The following is a 16293-nucleotide window of genomic DNA, read 5'->3' as shown; positions in this document are numbered from 1 at the left end:
GTCAATAAAAATGAACTTTTAATGGGATTAATAAGACATAAAAAAAAAAAAAAAAGATATTTATAAATTTTTTTAAAAGAATATATATTTTCATTAAATATCGTACTTACATATTCATAGATATATTTAATTTTAATGTATTTGTTAAATTAATAATGAACTTAATATTTTATATTATCTATAATATATCAAATTATACTAATGGGTCATCTTCTTTGCTATTGGAATTTTCAAATGAAGAGAATTCATTGAAGCTTTGAGTATTTACTGTAGTTTTCTTACCCATTTTTTCATCTTTTAAATGTTTTGCAACATTAACTATACATGTAGAAGGTTTATATATAACTTCTTTTATCCATGCTCTGCAAAAAGAAAGTACATAATTTCCATATTCTTTTTATTATTATTTCATTATGTTTATTAATATTATTGTTATTGCATACAAATTGTTTCTCAAGAAAATTTTAATATTAAGGTTTTATTTTATTTTATTCTATTTCATTTGTTTAATTTTTATTTTTATTTCTCATTCGTATAAAAAGGATGCCTTTTTTCTTTTTGTATTACATTAATTTTTTTTCAAAATAATAAATTACAATGCTTTTCTATATTTACTATGTAACGTACTTTTTTTTGATATTTTTTTATTATTACTTAAAATCAGATTCTTTTAATTTTGAATAATAATGGTTATCCTCTACAACTTCTAACCTTCCCTTTCCAAGAGGAACTGTAGAGATCAACTCTTCACAAACACTCATTGGAGTTACAGTGTCATTAGATCCATTTACTATTATAACATATGGAAATGTAGACAGGTCAGGTTCTAAGTTATGTGTGAATTTTTGAAACATTTTAACGGAGGGAGATATAAGAATCTGAAAATGAATTATAAAAAATGAAAAAATATAAAAAAATAAAAATTGTTTATTATTATAAAAAAAATTTATATATTTAAGTTTTGTTTTATTAAAGTTTTATTTATAATTTGTACTAAAGATTTTTTCCCATTTTTATAGTTAAGATTCATAGCTACAACAGCTCCAAAATAAATTCCAACAACAACATCTGGATTATACATTTGTACTTTTTGTTCTGCTTGTTTAATTGATTTTTTCATGATATAATAGAGAATTAAGTGGGATCCAATAAAATATATAATTATGGTTATAATTACCTACATATAATAGTATTTAATACATGCAAAATATATTTGAGAGTATTAATATATATTTAGAAATTCAAAACTTTAACATTTATTATACGATCATTTATTTTTCCTTTTTTTTTTTTTTCCTACCGATAAGAAAATCGTTATTATAAAAATTAAAGTCACAGAAAAATGGTAAGATACATAGATGTTAAATAACATAACGCATACTATAAATAAAAGGAAAAATATAAATGAACTAATGCTATGCCTTTGATTTATACCTGTTGTTATTAAATTTTTTTTTCCAACAACTTTTTCAATCAATTTTTGCTTCTTGCTTTCTCCAAAAACGTGAAACCTATTAAGAGAATATATAAAATAAAATATTGTATTTTTAAATGTATGTAATTAGTTAAGTATTTTTTAAAAACTACATAATTTTTAATTTTTAATAAGAGAAAAAAAATAATTTAAAAAAAAATATATTCTTTAATAAAAATGTAAGTGAAAAAAATAGTATGTAAAAGAATTGATTTTGTACATATATTATAGATTAAATATCATTGTATTATAATGTATGAATTTATGCAAATCTAAATTTGTTATTTAAAAAAAGAAAAAATATTATATAATTTAAAGTACATATATCAAGTACACGACGGAAACTACTCAATATTTTTTTAAAAATGAAAAAATATTCTATATATGTGAGAAGAATAAAAAGATATTTTATTTATTAATAATAAATTTAGCTTAATTTTATTTTTATTACCCATGAATATATAATATCTTCACACTTTCTTTCATTTTAAATGAAAAAAATAATAAAAATCTATGTCTATGACAATATTTGAAAGTTTGAAAAAAAAACAAAAATATAATTAGAAAAACAATAAATATATCAATCTTTTTCTTTTAGTTTTCATTAAAATAAAAACTTCTTTTTTAACTAAAAAGATAACACTTTACTAAAATATAAAAAATGTGCATCTTAAATGAAAAAGAAAAAAAAAAATGAAAAATTTGGTAAAGAAAAATATTACACTGTTTGATATAATATATTTTAATAGAAAATTTACAATTTATTATAAGACTTTATAGAAATAATTTTTTTTTTTGAATGAAAAATACAACCCTTTAATTAATAATCAAAGAATAAAAATATAGAAGAGTTATAAAAATTAAACTTTTGTTAAATTAGTGAATTGCAATAACCGTTGTTTTATTTTATTTTTTTTCATTATTTAAAAAAAAATTCTCCTAGAACTTTTTTTTTATATTAAAATTATAAATTTAATATATAAACAAAATTTTAGTTGTAAAATTTATTAATATTTTTATATTGGTAATATAAAATGAAAAATTTTATTATAATTATTATTAACATACAAGATTTTTATTCGTTTTTATTTCAATGGATTATTTTATTTTGTTTTTTTTTAAGTTTGAATCTATTTTTATTATGAACATTAATTAAAAATCGTTAATATTTTCTTTTTTTTATTTTATGTTCATAAAAAAAAAAAAGACAAGAAAAAAAGATGTTTGAATGCTTAAGTTTTAAATTGAGATGATATATTTTCTTAATTTATTTTAAAGCGTAAGTGAATAAATATAAAGGGATTAAGGAAGCAACTTAATAAAAAGGAAAAACTTAGAAAATAACATATTTCACAATTATTTAATGTTTTGCAATGAATTTATATATGTCATACAAGGTTATTTAAAATATTTTTTATTTGATATTTAATTAAAGATAATAATTTTTTTTTTATATGATATTTATATTTACACATTTTTTTATAAATTAAAGTATAAAATGTTAAATTTGCTAATTAATTTTAAATGTTACATCTTCTAAATAATGCTCATTAAAGCATTGCAAAATAAATAGATGTTGAGTAAAGTGAATATTTTTTATTATTTATAATTTTTTTTTTATTCTAAAAATCCTATTGAATAATATATTGATTAATCGAGGAAGTTATTTTTAAATGAGGTTCATTATTAGTACAATATTTATAATTAAAAGTATTTAAATTATATATAAAATAAGTATTATTTTCAACGATACAAGAAGGAAAAGTGTTTTGTTAAGTAAATATATTTAAAAAGAAACATATTTCACGAAAAGTTTCTATTGTTAATAAAATTTGTTTAATTAGCGCCTGTTTTAATTAATTTGAATTAAAAGTAGTAAAAGTTTCTGTACTAACAGGAATACATTATCATAAAAATATATAAATAAAAATAGAAATCTAAAGTAAAAAAGAAAATAATTAAATAGCAATTTTATCAATATATGAGCTGTTTAAATGGAATCATTGAAAAAATATGGGCACCTTTCCAATCAAAGAGAGTTAAAAATTTTCTAGTGTCGTTTTCATTGAATAGGATATATACATATAGTGTTGTGCAATATTATTAATTTATTTATTTATTATTATTATTTTATTTTGTTTTATTTATTTATTTTTTTTTTTTTGCATGCTTTAAGAAATATTTGAAAGAAATTGAGAGAACAAGGCTTTATTAAAAAAAAAAACATAAATTATTTAAAAAATTAGTGAGTCATTAGCAAATATAATCCTATTAGAGATTAAAGATACTCCTTTATTTATGATGTTTATAGCAAACAATTTCAAAATAAATGAGTGTTACTTGCACATTCAGTTTAGTTTTGATTAATTTTTTATAATTTGAAATTAAGTATTAAAAGACCTTATTTTTTTAAAAATTTTTTTACTTCTATATTGACTATAAATCATATGATTATTAAAAGAAATAATTTTATTTCTTGGAATAATAAATAAAATAAAAAATGACTCAGTTTTGTATTGTAAAATTACAAGCTAAAATTTTAGAATAATGTATAAAAAAATTTATTCAGTTGTGTTAAAATTATATGTATTTAAAAAAAAATTGTAAATTTTCTACAATTGCAAATATTTAAATTTATTCATAAAAATATACTGTATAATTATCCAATTTTTTATAAGACACTTCTTTTTCAGTGAATAAAAAATTAAAGAGATATTTAATATTATAAAATTTAATAAAAGCTGATAATTATGTGTAAGAATGTAAATGAAAATGTGTATAAAGCTGAAAAAATGTGTAAACAAAATAAAAATAAATAAAATAAATTAAGACATGTATAAGAATAAATAAAAACTCATATTCTTAATATTTCTCGAATAAATTAAAATATATGGAAACATTTTTTATTTAATTTTTCTTTAAATAAATGATTTTAAATGAATCAAAATTGTTTTATATATTGAAGTGTTGCCTACTTTTTGCATGCAAACAAGTATGAAGTACAAAAATACTTAAAAAAGTAAATGAGATAAAGAAAAAAGTTTGAGAACAAAAAAAAATTGACAGATAAAATTTGAAGGTGGAACTGTCAATAATTTATATTTTTTTTTTGTTTATTAATTACACCAAAAAATTTTAGTATTTATTACATGGAATGAAAAAATTAAATCCTTATATATTTTTTTAACTTTGAAAAATTTAAAGGATTTTTTTGTATTTTATTTTATTTTTTTGTTTTGGAAAATATTTTTGTAACATACAACTGTTTGCCATTTACACATTAACAACACCACAATTGTGTAAATAATACTTTAATGGAGAAAAATAATTCAACTTTTTTAATGCAATTATAGCTAATTATTATATTTTTTTTTTTTTTAACCGTTGTTTTTTATTTCAGATATTATTGATTTTAACAATTTTTTTTCTTTTATTTATTTTTTATTTATAAAATATTAGTAGATATGCCATAAAATAAAAATTTGTTTTAATATTTTTATTATAAAATTTATTTCTGTTAGTTTTCAAAAATTTCTATGTTATTTTGAAACTCATTTTTTTTTAAAATAGGCGTTAAAATGAACAATATTTGAATAAAAATAAAAAAAAAGAAAAAAATATCCAATTTATTAATTCTTTCAGAAAAATATGCAAGCAATAAAAATTCTTTATCTTCATATATATGAAGATGCGAAAACAACAAAAATCAGAAAAATACTAGAGAAAATTTATGGAAAAGATAATATATTATCTTCTAAAAGCAAATCTAGGACACTAGATATTTTAATTTTAATTTTTGTGTATATTTTATGTATACTGTGTATATGTATTTCATTTTACTATTTATTTGCTACAAAAGTGTTAGTATATATGCTTATTTTTCCAAGTATAATTATTACAGTTATTATTTTTTTCCTTGGATCAATAGCAATTTATGAAGTGTTATATCAAAGATCCTTAGTTGAAGCTAATCAGTTATTTAAAAAATTTAAACCTAATGTAATTGTTGCTTATCAGTTTGGATGCATTTTAGCTATGAATATTGATTCTCCAAGAGTTCCAATGGTAATATATATTTAAATACGTACTAAAATAAACTCATTTCTAAAAATAACTAAAATAATTTAAATTTTTTTTTTTTTTATAAACAAGAAAAATATATAGTAAATAAAAAAAAACTTTAAATTTAATGAATACTTCATAATTTTTTTTTCTCTTTTTTTATTATTTTTATAATTAACTTTTTTTTCTTTAATTGTTCAGCTGTTAATATCCCCAGTTCAGGAAAATTTATTTTCAACTAGATTGAGAAAGAAAATAAATATAACAGATTATCCATATATAATTTTTGTTCATTCAACGAAAGATAAAAAACGTAGTTTGAATAAGACTTTGGAATTAGTCGAATCAGTAGATAAACAAAAGTATAGGGTAGAAATAATAGATGGGGGTTATAACTTAGAATTATTGAGCAGTTCGGATTATAAAAGTTGGGTAGATGAAATTTATACAGAGGGGAATGTAAGTGCAAAAAAGTTATCACAAAATGATAGTGATACTGAAGATAGTTTGTTCAAAAATGATATATAGTTTTCCTTTTATATCTTGAAAATAAAATTTTATTTTTTTCTGAAGAATAAGATTTAAAATGTTCTTTGTAAAAAAGTTAATGATTATAAAAATATACAAATATTTAAATTTCTATTTTATTTTATTTGTTATTTTTTTTTTTAATTTATTGTGTTATTTTAAATAAGATTAAAAAAAAAATGTCTAAAAAATTTTACTTCATGATATCTAAAGAATATTCTACAAAAAAAAAAAAAAATTGATTTTTAAATATATTATGCATTTTTTCATTTATTTTAAAAATTTTATATATTTGAACAAATAATTTTTAATTTTTCATTAAAAGTTAACATGAATAAATAGATTATGTCAAAATTTTAAGTAATTTATATATTAAATTATATATATATTTTGATAAGAAAAGCTTAATTTTCTTTTTTTTCTTTAAAAAAAATATATGACAAAATTTATTAAAAATAAGAATTTTAAGAGATTTACTAAGAAAATGAAATAAATTATTTAGTAAAATCAATAAAACAAATTTTATTATTTTTTTTCTACTTATTTGTAGTAAAATACTTATTAAGGGGAAAAACAAATATTATATGTTTATAAAGAAATATTAAAGAAATAATTTTCAATTATTCTAACAAAATTATTAAAGATATAATTTTAAGGTTTTTTTTACATGGAATAAATTATCCGTTTTTAAACTTAATAATATGAATATTTTTCCTTAACTAAGGAATATGATTAAAAATAAAATATGAATTTATCATGCCAAAATTTTATTATTTCTTTGGTAGTATTTCTTAATATAAAATTAAAACTTATGGTTTGCTGAAGTATTATAAGATTTAATTAGTGTTTCTATTTTTTATATGAGTAATAAAAAAAAAAAAATTATATTAATTAAGAGTTTTATTTTTTTACTCAAAATCCTCTGACAAAAATTATCACAAACAACTATAAAAGAATTACAAGGAAATTAAAATATTTTTATACTATTGTAAGTGCACGTATCTCTTTCCAGATATTAATTTTTATTTTAAAGTAGTTTAATTCAACATTTATATATTTTTATAATTTCTTGTAATTTTATTTATTGTGATGTTATTTTTATTTTATTTTGTATTTAAACAATTAATTTATTTTACTGTTTTTATTAATTTTTTTTGTTGAAAAATATTTTCTCAATTTACATTTTTTTTAAAATTTTTTTTTTACTTTTTAACATTTAAGGTATAATATTAAACAATGGTTGAAATAAGATTGAAAACAAAAAATTCAAGCTGTAAATTTAATCTTGATTTTAATGAAGTTAAAATACCTGATGATATACGTATATTAAAAGATTTAGAAAAGGAAATTGAAAATTCTATTTATCATCTAAAAAGATCAAATGAAGAAATAAAAGAATTTGATCCTCTTGGTAAAGATAATGATCTTTTTTTAGCATTAAATGAAAATAAATTTGCTTTAAGTAGAAAAGAAGAAAGATTAAAAATAATTAAAAAGAAAATACAAAATTTAGAAAGTTTAAATACTTTAAATGAAGTAAGTGTATGTAATGATTCATTAACTAATAAAAATAAAAAATTAGAAATTGGAAGTTTAATTGAAAATGAGTATTTAGACGATAAAGATAATGGTTCTTCAACAAAAAGTGACTTGAATGATAATTTAAAAGATGATAATACAAATCAAGATGATCTAAATAATAAAGTTTTTAATAGCACAGTTACAATTGAAAGTGAAGCCAATTATCAAAAAAATACAAATACGGTAGAAGAAAATGGTATTTATTTATAGAAAATTTAATAATATATGTTATTTGATTTATCCACTATCCCTATTATGTAACATTTTAAACTAAAATTTACTTTCTTTTATTTTATTACTTATATTAAAAGTATATTTTTTCTCATATTCTCTTAAATTATTATTTTTTTAATTTTTTTTTTTAAGTGTGAAATTTTAAATTCATTAAAACCTTTTTTTTAAGTTTAACATTAAAAATATTACAATTAGTTTGCGATATAACTGCAATTTATTTTTTCCTTTATTAAAAATAATAATAAAATGTTTTAATTGAGTGATTAACAAGATTAATTTTTAACGCTTCTTAAATTGATATATATAATATATTTTAATCTTCTGATATATTTTATTTTATTTATTTATTTTCCTTTTCCTATTTTTTTTATATTGTATGTTTTAATAATTGATTCAAAGATATTTTTATATAAAAAGACTATATTTTTTTTAAAAAAGCTTTAGATATATTTAAAAGTTTATTATTTAAAACATGACATCAAAGAACATAGTTAAAAATGTGTAAGATATATAGCATTGTAAGAAAAAGTATAATACTTCAAAAGCTAAAACAAAGGAAAAAAAAAAGGCGAAAATACCACTTGTCATTGTTGCTAATATCAATTTCATTAATTCTCCAAAAACACAAAAAGCCATAAGTGGCCTTACTGCCTAAAAAAAATAAGAAAACATGAATAATAAATTATAATAAATAAAAAAATAGAATAAAATTAAATATATTATAAAAAACCTGAAATGTAGTTCTAGCCATATAAATAAAAAAAAATCTATAACTTAGAACATATTTTATAGCAAATTTTGTCATATCAAAAATGTTAAAATAATGATTAATGGATGGTAAACTTTTTATTAAGTTTAAGGGCGTTATATCCTCTTTTAATCTTTCGTTATAACTTTTATAAATATCATTTTTGTCATTGTTACTAGCGACTTTTTTATCAATTTTATTTGTTGAAACACATCTTTTAGATAAACAATTAAAAGCCTAATTAAAAGTTAAAAAAAGGATAGAATAATTTCATACTAATGAATTTAATGTTTTGTATTTTTTATAATCCTAAAAATATTTTATTACAGGTGAATAACTCTTAAAAAAGTTCAAAGAATAAAAATTGTTCTTCCATATATAAGGACTAACTCTATAATTTAAAAAGAAAAAAAAAAGGAATTAAATAGATATTTAAAAAAAAAATTATTATTTTATTAAATACCCTTCAGTTATTTTTCCAAAAAATATTCTACTCATTTTATTAGTTTTTTTTTAATTTCTTTTTTTTTTAATAAAAAAAATCATATTAAAAAAATAAATAAAATAAGTATATAAATGATTAAAAAAAATTAAAATAAGAAAAAAAAAAAAAAAAAATTCAAAAATTTATTATTTTTTAAAAAAAACATGTATACATGTATATATATATAATATATATATATATATATATATATATATATATATAAAACAGATAATTTATTATATTATACAGTAGAAAAATATTTTTTTATTTAAATGTATGCACACTTGATAATAAAATATCGAACAGAAATAAAAATGGAATAAGAGATAATAAAAAATTGAAATTAAAAAAAAAAAAATTAAATTAAAATAAGCAAATTATTTGAAATAAAATAAATATTTGAATTAAAATAAAAAGTACTGAAGTGATACAAAGATATAAACTATTTACAAAAAAAAAAAAAAAAAACAATTTTAATAATCTACCAATATTTTTATCACATCTAAAATCATATATTAATAATATAAAATAGTACATAATTATATAAATAAAAGCTTAACCCAGGTTTATTCTTTACAAAGTAAAGAAAATTAAAAAGTTCAAAAAATAAAAAATGTTCATTTGGTATATACACTTATTCTATGAGGACAACAATGCTTTTATCAAATCAAACAAAAAAAAAAAAAAAAATAGGAAAAGAAAAGGTCTTTGTAGCAGAATTAAAAATGATTTTAAAAATTTTAATTAATTTATTTTTTTCTTTTCTTTTTTTTCAACTCAGTTTTTTCATTATCCATTTTTTTTTATCTTCTATAAACAGGAACTTCAAATAGAATATTATAGAATTCTATATATATATTTTTTCTATTTTATTAAAAGTTTCATTCTTTAATAAGGAAAATATATTTCTGCTTTTTTTTTTTTTGTAAAATATATGTACATAAATATTAGTTAAAATGAATAAATATGAAAAAATAAGAGATATAGGAAAAGGAAATTATGGAAATACAATACTTGTTAGAGATAAAAAAAATGACCAGTAATTTTAAATTTTATAATAGAATAAATAAAAATAAAATTAAATATATAAAAATAAATGAATTATATGTTTTTTGTTCTAAAGTTACGTAATGAAAATAATAAATATTTCTCAAATGTCTCAAAAAGAAAAACAGCAATGTTTAAAAGAAGTTGAAGTACCATCAATAAAAAAAATAAAAAAATAAAATAAAACATTTTAAGGATATGTATTAACGAATAATATTTTTTTATTTTTTATGTCTTTACGTATCTTTTAGTTATTATCAAAATTAAATCACCCTTTTATAGTTAAGTATATTGAAAGTTACATAGAAGGTGATACTCTTAGAATAGTCATGAAGCATTGTAAAGGTAAAAAAAGATAAGAATTAAATTACACCAATTAGTATATATTAGAAAAAAAAAAAAAAGTGAACTTCTTTAATTTTTTAATAATATTTAAAGGTGGAGACCTTTATCATTATATTCAAAATAAAAAGAAACAAAACACACCTATAAAAGAAAAACGTATACTTATTTGGCTAACTCAAATTTTAACTGCTCTAAAATTTCTTCATTCAAATCATATTTTACATAGAGGTTAATTACTTTTTTCTTATCAAATAAAAAGAAAAAAAAAATCACATTTAATATTATTATATGAATTATTAAAAAAATATACATTTTTTTTTTTAACAGATATGAAATCACTAAATATTTTGATAGATAGTGACAAGAGAGTTCGATTATGTGATTTTGGAATATCAAAAGTTTTAGAAAATACTTTAGATTATGCTAATACATTAATAGGTACTCCATATTATTTAAGCCCAGAATTATGCAAAGATAAAAAATATAGCTGGCCTTCAGATGTTTGGGCTACTGGTTGTTTAATTTATGAACTAGCCACATTTAGAACTCCTTTTCATTCAACCAAAGGAATTCAGCAATTATGCTATAACATAAGATATGCACCTGTATAAATATAACACATACATATATATATAATTTATTTGTAATTTGCCATGTATATGTTTGTTTATAAAATTTAATTTATTCTTGTATTATTTATTTATAAATTTTTTTTTGTGATATCTTTATTTTTTGAGATACCTGATTTGCCGCATATGTATTCAAAAGAACTAAATAATATTTATAAAAGTATGCTAATTAGAGAGCCAAATTACAGAGCTACCGTCCAACAATTGTTAGTGTCTGATCTTGTTCAAGTAAATATAGAAAATATAGAAAAATTAACAAAAATTTTGCTTAAATAATAAATGAAAAAGAAAGATGCACATATATATATTTATACATAATAAAATATATACTTATTTATTACATTAAATTTAAAAGTTAAGAATATATACTCAGTAATATTTAATATATTACTATATGAAATATATGTACCATTTTTTAAAAAATTATTGAAATTATTTAGAGACAATTAAAATTATTGATTGAAGAAAAAATACGAGAAAAACAAAGTATGAAAAAACCTTTAAAAGAAAAACCAACTGTTGAAAACGACAATTCAGGAGTTAACGAACAAGAAGTTAAAACACTACTATTAGACGTTGTAGACAATTAAAATTAGATTTATTAAAAATATAGATAAAAAAGATTAATCATATAGTATGATACATTTTTTATTTATACTTATAGACAATTTTATTTTATGTATAGTTAAAAATGAAAAAGCATGCTGCAGATCCATTAGTAAAATTGAAAAAGTTATTTATTAGAAGTTTACTAACTTAAAATTTTTGTTTATTTTTTTCCTATATAATAAATTGAAATCAAATGTATATATTTTTTATGAATGATTTAAAGATGAGAGATTATCTTATTTTAATCTAAATATATTTGACTAAATTTGTATATATATATATGTTATTTTTTCGTTTAATGGACTTTTGAAATTTTTTTTTTATTATATTCAGTTATTATATTAATTTATTATAATTATTTTTTTTTTTACTATGTCTGTTATTATTATATTCTTTTTTAAATGTCATTTTAAAATTTTATCCTTTATAAAAATACGAAAATAAGCTTATGTATATAAATTTATCCTTGAATTTTTTAACTACTTAAAGTAAATTATAGTGTAAAAAAATTATTTTCACTTAATTATAAAATATTTGAAACTGTTTCATTATACATATATATAACTATATATGTATATATGTATAAATTGGGTGATTTTTTATTTTATCATAATTTTTCTTAAATAATTAATATATTTTTTTTTTATTTTGTTAAATAGAAAACTTATGAACACAGTTTGCGTAAAACCTTATTAAATCGGTATATCAAAAAAGATAATTCTTTTTCTTTAAATTTAAGAAAAATCCATTTCTATAAATTATTTAAAATTATATTTCTATTTAATTAATACATATTTTTAAATATTATAATAATTCTTTTATTTATGTAGAGTTATTTGTTCTTATTACCTTTTTATTTTAATAATATTAATCGAAAATATAATCTTTTAAAATTGTTATTTTGATTTTTATGTATATAATTTTTTATGCATTGCATTTTTTATTGAGTGGTGATTATCATTAAATTTTAAATTAACGCATATTATGAATTTATAAATTTTCTTTAAATAAAAAAAAATTTAAAAAATTTTTTTTTTTCTCTTTATAAGAAAAAATTATATCTTTTAATAATAAAATTTATTTATTTATTTTTTTTAATGTTTAATATATATTTTAAATATATTTTTTCTAAACCTAAATAAAAAAAAAGATGTATATGCATTTAAGTAGAATTTATCCGATTATGTTCCATATTTACAATTAAAAATACAAAAGTTTTTTAAGTCAATTTTTACAATTAAATATATAAGGTTAATTAATGGATATATATATATATATAAAGATTTTTAAAAGGTGAATACAAATAAAAAATAAAAAACAAAATTTTAAAAAAAATGGGCTCATAAAAAATTGCTATTAGCTAATTTTTTGTAGTAGAGTATTAAGAAATGTTATGTATGTTTATCTTTAATGTTAGGAAATTAAGAAATTTTATAATTTCCTTTTTTTTTCTTTTTTTCTTTTCTTTTTTTTCTTTTATATATTTATTAATTTTATTTTTTTTTTTTTCTACCTTAATCATTTGTAAATTATTTTAATAGCAGAAAAGCTAATTTTTTAACAAAAAATTAAATAACTATTTATTTAATATTAGAAAGAAAAAAAAATATATAAAATGATAAAGAAAATTATTTGTTTTTTTTTTAAATATATTGTAATAATAAAGTAAAATAATACTGAATTTTCTTAAATGCAGGAAAAGAAATGTAAAGGAGATCAAAGAAAAAAAACAGAAAAAAACAAAATATAGGCTGTACGAGTTTTAATTTTTTTTTTTTTTATGCACTGTTAATATAGAACATAAACATATTAATTAAATAGTGAAATAAGAAAAAAAAAAAATTGAACATGTCAGCACCTATTAATATAGACATACCGAAATTAATACTAGATAATGGAGGAGGGTTAATAAAAGGTGGGATACTTCCAAGTTATTCGCAAATGGATGATACGTTGTTTGAAAACATAGAACCAAAATTCATTGTACCTAACTGTGTAGGCCAAATAAGAAAAAAAAATATTTTTCATATAAGTGATAGCTGCTATAGTATATGTGAATACTTTTGTCATAGACCTCACGTGGACGGATTATTATTAGATTTAGAAATGCAAACAAAAATATGGGAAAAAATATTTGGATGTAAACAAACAGTTGGGAATAAAATAAATGATATGGCTATTTGTGTTACCGAATCTTACTTAACACCTGCATATATAAGACAAGGTGTTATTGAATTGTTGTTCGAATATTTTAATTTTGAACAAATAGTTATTGTCTCTTCTCAAACAATGTTGCCATTCTCATTTATAGGTTTAAATTTAGGGCAATATGACATATTGAATCCTCCTGTTTTTAATAAAAACTCGTTTATAATAAAAAAAGGTTATGTGTCAAAAAAGAAAAGAAAGGGGGAAAAGAGTAGAGTGAATTTAAAAAAACAGAGTAATTCGAAAAATAGTATAAAGGAGAGCATTACTTATAGTAATTCAATAAAAAGTATGAAAGAAAAATCTCTAGATGAAGTTAATGAAGAAGAACTTAGTGATATGAATAAAAAATTACAAAATGTTAGTGAAAATGAAAATTTTTACGAGAGAGATAAGTCAATAAAAAATACGGAGGAAGAATACGATGAAACTAATATATTAACAAATAAGCATATTTTCATAAAAAATATAGAATGCTATAATAAATATACCTATAAAATTTATATGAATAAAATGTATCACGGAGAAAATTGGCAAGAATACTATTTTAATACCTTTTTTAACCTGAATTATGATAACAATAATTTATGTAAAGATTTAGATAACCCAGGAAATGATTATTTCTTTAATAGTAATAATATTGTAAGTACGCTTTATGATAATAATTATATAGGAAATAATTTTTTAAATCAAGACCCGAATTTTTTATTACCAGATAAAATTGATTTATGTAAAAGTTATTATGATAAAAATTTTAAAGATATAAATGCATTTAGAGAAAATTATAATAGTAGTTATATAAATAATTTTTATAGTAATATTATAAATGGTAATTACAATTTGTCTTTACGAAATCCGTGTGCTTTATATATTGATGTTGGCTATTCTCATACATATATATTGCCCTATATTGAATATAAACTTATTGAGTATGCTATTTTAAGAACAAAAGTTTCTGCTTCCATATTAAATACATATTTAAAAAATATGCTTTCTTATAAACACGTTAACTTAGAACATAATGAATTATTAGTAGAAAATATTAAAGAGAGAGCATGCTATGTGTCATTAGATTATGTAAAGGATTTAGAAAATGAGAAGAAACGATTGGAAGAAATAAAAAAACAAAAAATCAAAGATAAACTGAATATGAGAAGTGAAATATTAATGAGAGAATTAGATGAAGAAAGAAATAGTAATTTAAAAAATATAAATGAATTAGGAAAAAAGAAAGAAAAATTTATCGATTTAAATGAAAATAATTATAATAGTAATGATTTTAAAAAAGAAGAGAACACGAATTATATCAAAAAGAATAACAGTAGTTTAATAAATTATGAAAGTGAAAATTATAATACAATAAATAATAAAAGTTATAACATTTCTGAAAATATGCTAAAGAAAAATAATAAAAGAAATGATGATTTAATGGATAATAATGATAACACATATGAAAATTGTTTCAACTTAAATAATAATTATAATCAGTTTATTAACTATGACAGCAATGGAAAGTTAAGAGATGAGCAAAAAAGAAAATGTGTGGATATATATGGCTTAAAAAATGAAAATAAAACAATATTTGATAAAAATGAAGCTAATGGAAAAAATGAAAAGGAAAAACAAAAGAAAATAAAAAAAAATAAAAAAGTAGAACCCCATTTATCTTATAAATATAAATTAATTGATTATAATAATGCAACAAAGCATGAAATAAATGAAGTATTTGATACGCTGAAAAAAGATTGTTCTAATGATTGTATTCATTTAGAATCCGATTATGATTATAAGCAAGAATTTTCTAATTTTAAAGATGACGATTCTTTTATAAGTGAATTAAATGTAAAAGGTTCTAAAAAAAAGGAGGATATCATTAATTTAACAAACGAAAGAATAAGCATACCAGAGGTTTTATTTAATCCTCAAGATATTAATTTGGAACATTGTAGCATTGTTGAATTAATATATAGATGTATATCATTGTTACCAAAGGAAATTCAAAAGTATTTTGTTTCACAAATTTATATATCTGGTGGATCCACAAAATTTAAAAATTTTAAGCATAGATTATATAAAGAATTAAGGGCCATTTTCCCTACTGAATGGGAAATTAATATTTATTCTCATAAGAATAGTTTATATAGTAATTATATAGGGACTTATGTATGGTTAAGTGATCAAAATATATATAACTACAATGTTATTACAAAAGAACAATATTTTAATCATGGAAAGAAAACCTAAATTATATCAAAATCGTTACATTTTATTCACAGAAAAACATTAATTTTTTTTTTTTTTATATTATATTTTTCATTTTTTTTTAATTTTAATATATATATAT

The 16293-nt window shown here is 18.1% G+C and overlaps 6 protein-coding genes across 6 annotated transcripts; 4 read left to right on the top strand and 2 right to left on the bottom strand.

The window, feature by feature from the left end:
- Positions 1-193: 193 nt before the first annotated feature.
- On the bottom strand, positions 194-1960 carry PRELSG_0204600 (conserved Plasmodium protein, unknown function; the record flags this gene model as incomplete). Its single annotated transcript, XM_028679827.1, has 5 exons — positions 194-362; positions 655-878; positions 995-1177; positions 1301-1511; positions 1926-1960. 5 exons carry the CDS (start codon positions 1958-1960, stop codon positions 194-196), a joined length of 822 nt encoding a protein of 273 aa, XP_028535507.1.
- Positions 1961-5122: 3162 nt separating this feature from the next.
- Positions 5123-6064, top strand: PRELSG_0204500 (conserved Plasmodium protein, unknown function; the record flags this gene model as incomplete). The annotated part of the gene is made up of 2 exons (XM_028679825.1): positions 5123-5539; positions 5738-6064. The coding sequence occupies 2 exons, from the start codon at positions 5123-5125 to the stop codon at positions 6062-6064; spliced, it is 744 nt and encodes a 247-aa protein (XP_028535506.1).
- A 1236-nt stretch (positions 6065-7300) lies between these two features.
- Positions 7301-7855, top strand: PRELSG_0204400 (conserved Plasmodium protein, unknown function; the record flags this gene model as incomplete). Its single annotated transcript, XM_028679824.1, has 1 exon — positions 7301-7855. One exon carries the CDS (start codon positions 7301-7303, stop codon positions 7853-7855), a length of 555 nt encoding a protein of 184 aa, XP_028535505.1.
- Positions 7856-8344: 489 nt separating this feature from the next.
- Positions 8345-9125, bottom strand: PRELSG_0204300 (conserved Plasmodium protein, unknown function; the record flags this gene model as incomplete). The annotated part of the gene is made up of 4 exons (XM_028679823.1): positions 8345-8530; positions 8610-8864; positions 8955-9018; positions 9091-9125. 4 exons carry the CDS (start codon positions 9123-9125, stop codon positions 8345-8347), a joined length of 540 nt encoding a protein of 179 aa, XP_028535504.1.
- A 942-nt stretch (positions 9126-10067) lies between these two features.
- NEK4 (NIMA related kinase 4, putative) lies at positions 10068-11722 on the top strand (the record flags this gene model as incomplete). Its single annotated transcript, XM_028679822.1, has 7 exons — positions 10068-10150; positions 10235-10307; positions 10410-10503; positions 10597-10731; positions 10831-11108; positions 11241-11360; positions 11573-11722. The coding sequence occupies 7 exons, from the start codon at positions 10068-10070 to the stop codon at positions 11720-11722; spliced, it is 933 nt and encodes a 310-aa protein (XP_028535503.1).
- Positions 11723-13589: 1867 nt separating this feature from the next.
- Positions 13590-16193, top strand: ARP6 (actin-related protein, putative; the record flags this gene model as incomplete). The annotated part of the gene is made up of 1 exon (XM_028679821.1): positions 13590-16193. The coding sequence occupies one exon, from the start codon at positions 13590-13592 to the stop codon at positions 16191-16193; it is 2604 nt and encodes an 867-aa protein (XP_028535502.1).
- Between the last annotated feature and the right edge of the window lie 100 nt (positions 16194-16293).

This window comes from Plasmodium relictum, assembly GCF_900005765.1.
Source record: "Plasmodium relictum strain SGS1 genome assembly, chromosome: 2".
NCBI classification, from domain to species: Eukaryota; Apicomplexa; class Aconoidasida; order Haemosporida; family Plasmodiidae; genus Plasmodium; species Plasmodium relictum.
This window is presented reverse-complemented; position numbering and strand designations above follow the sequence as displayed.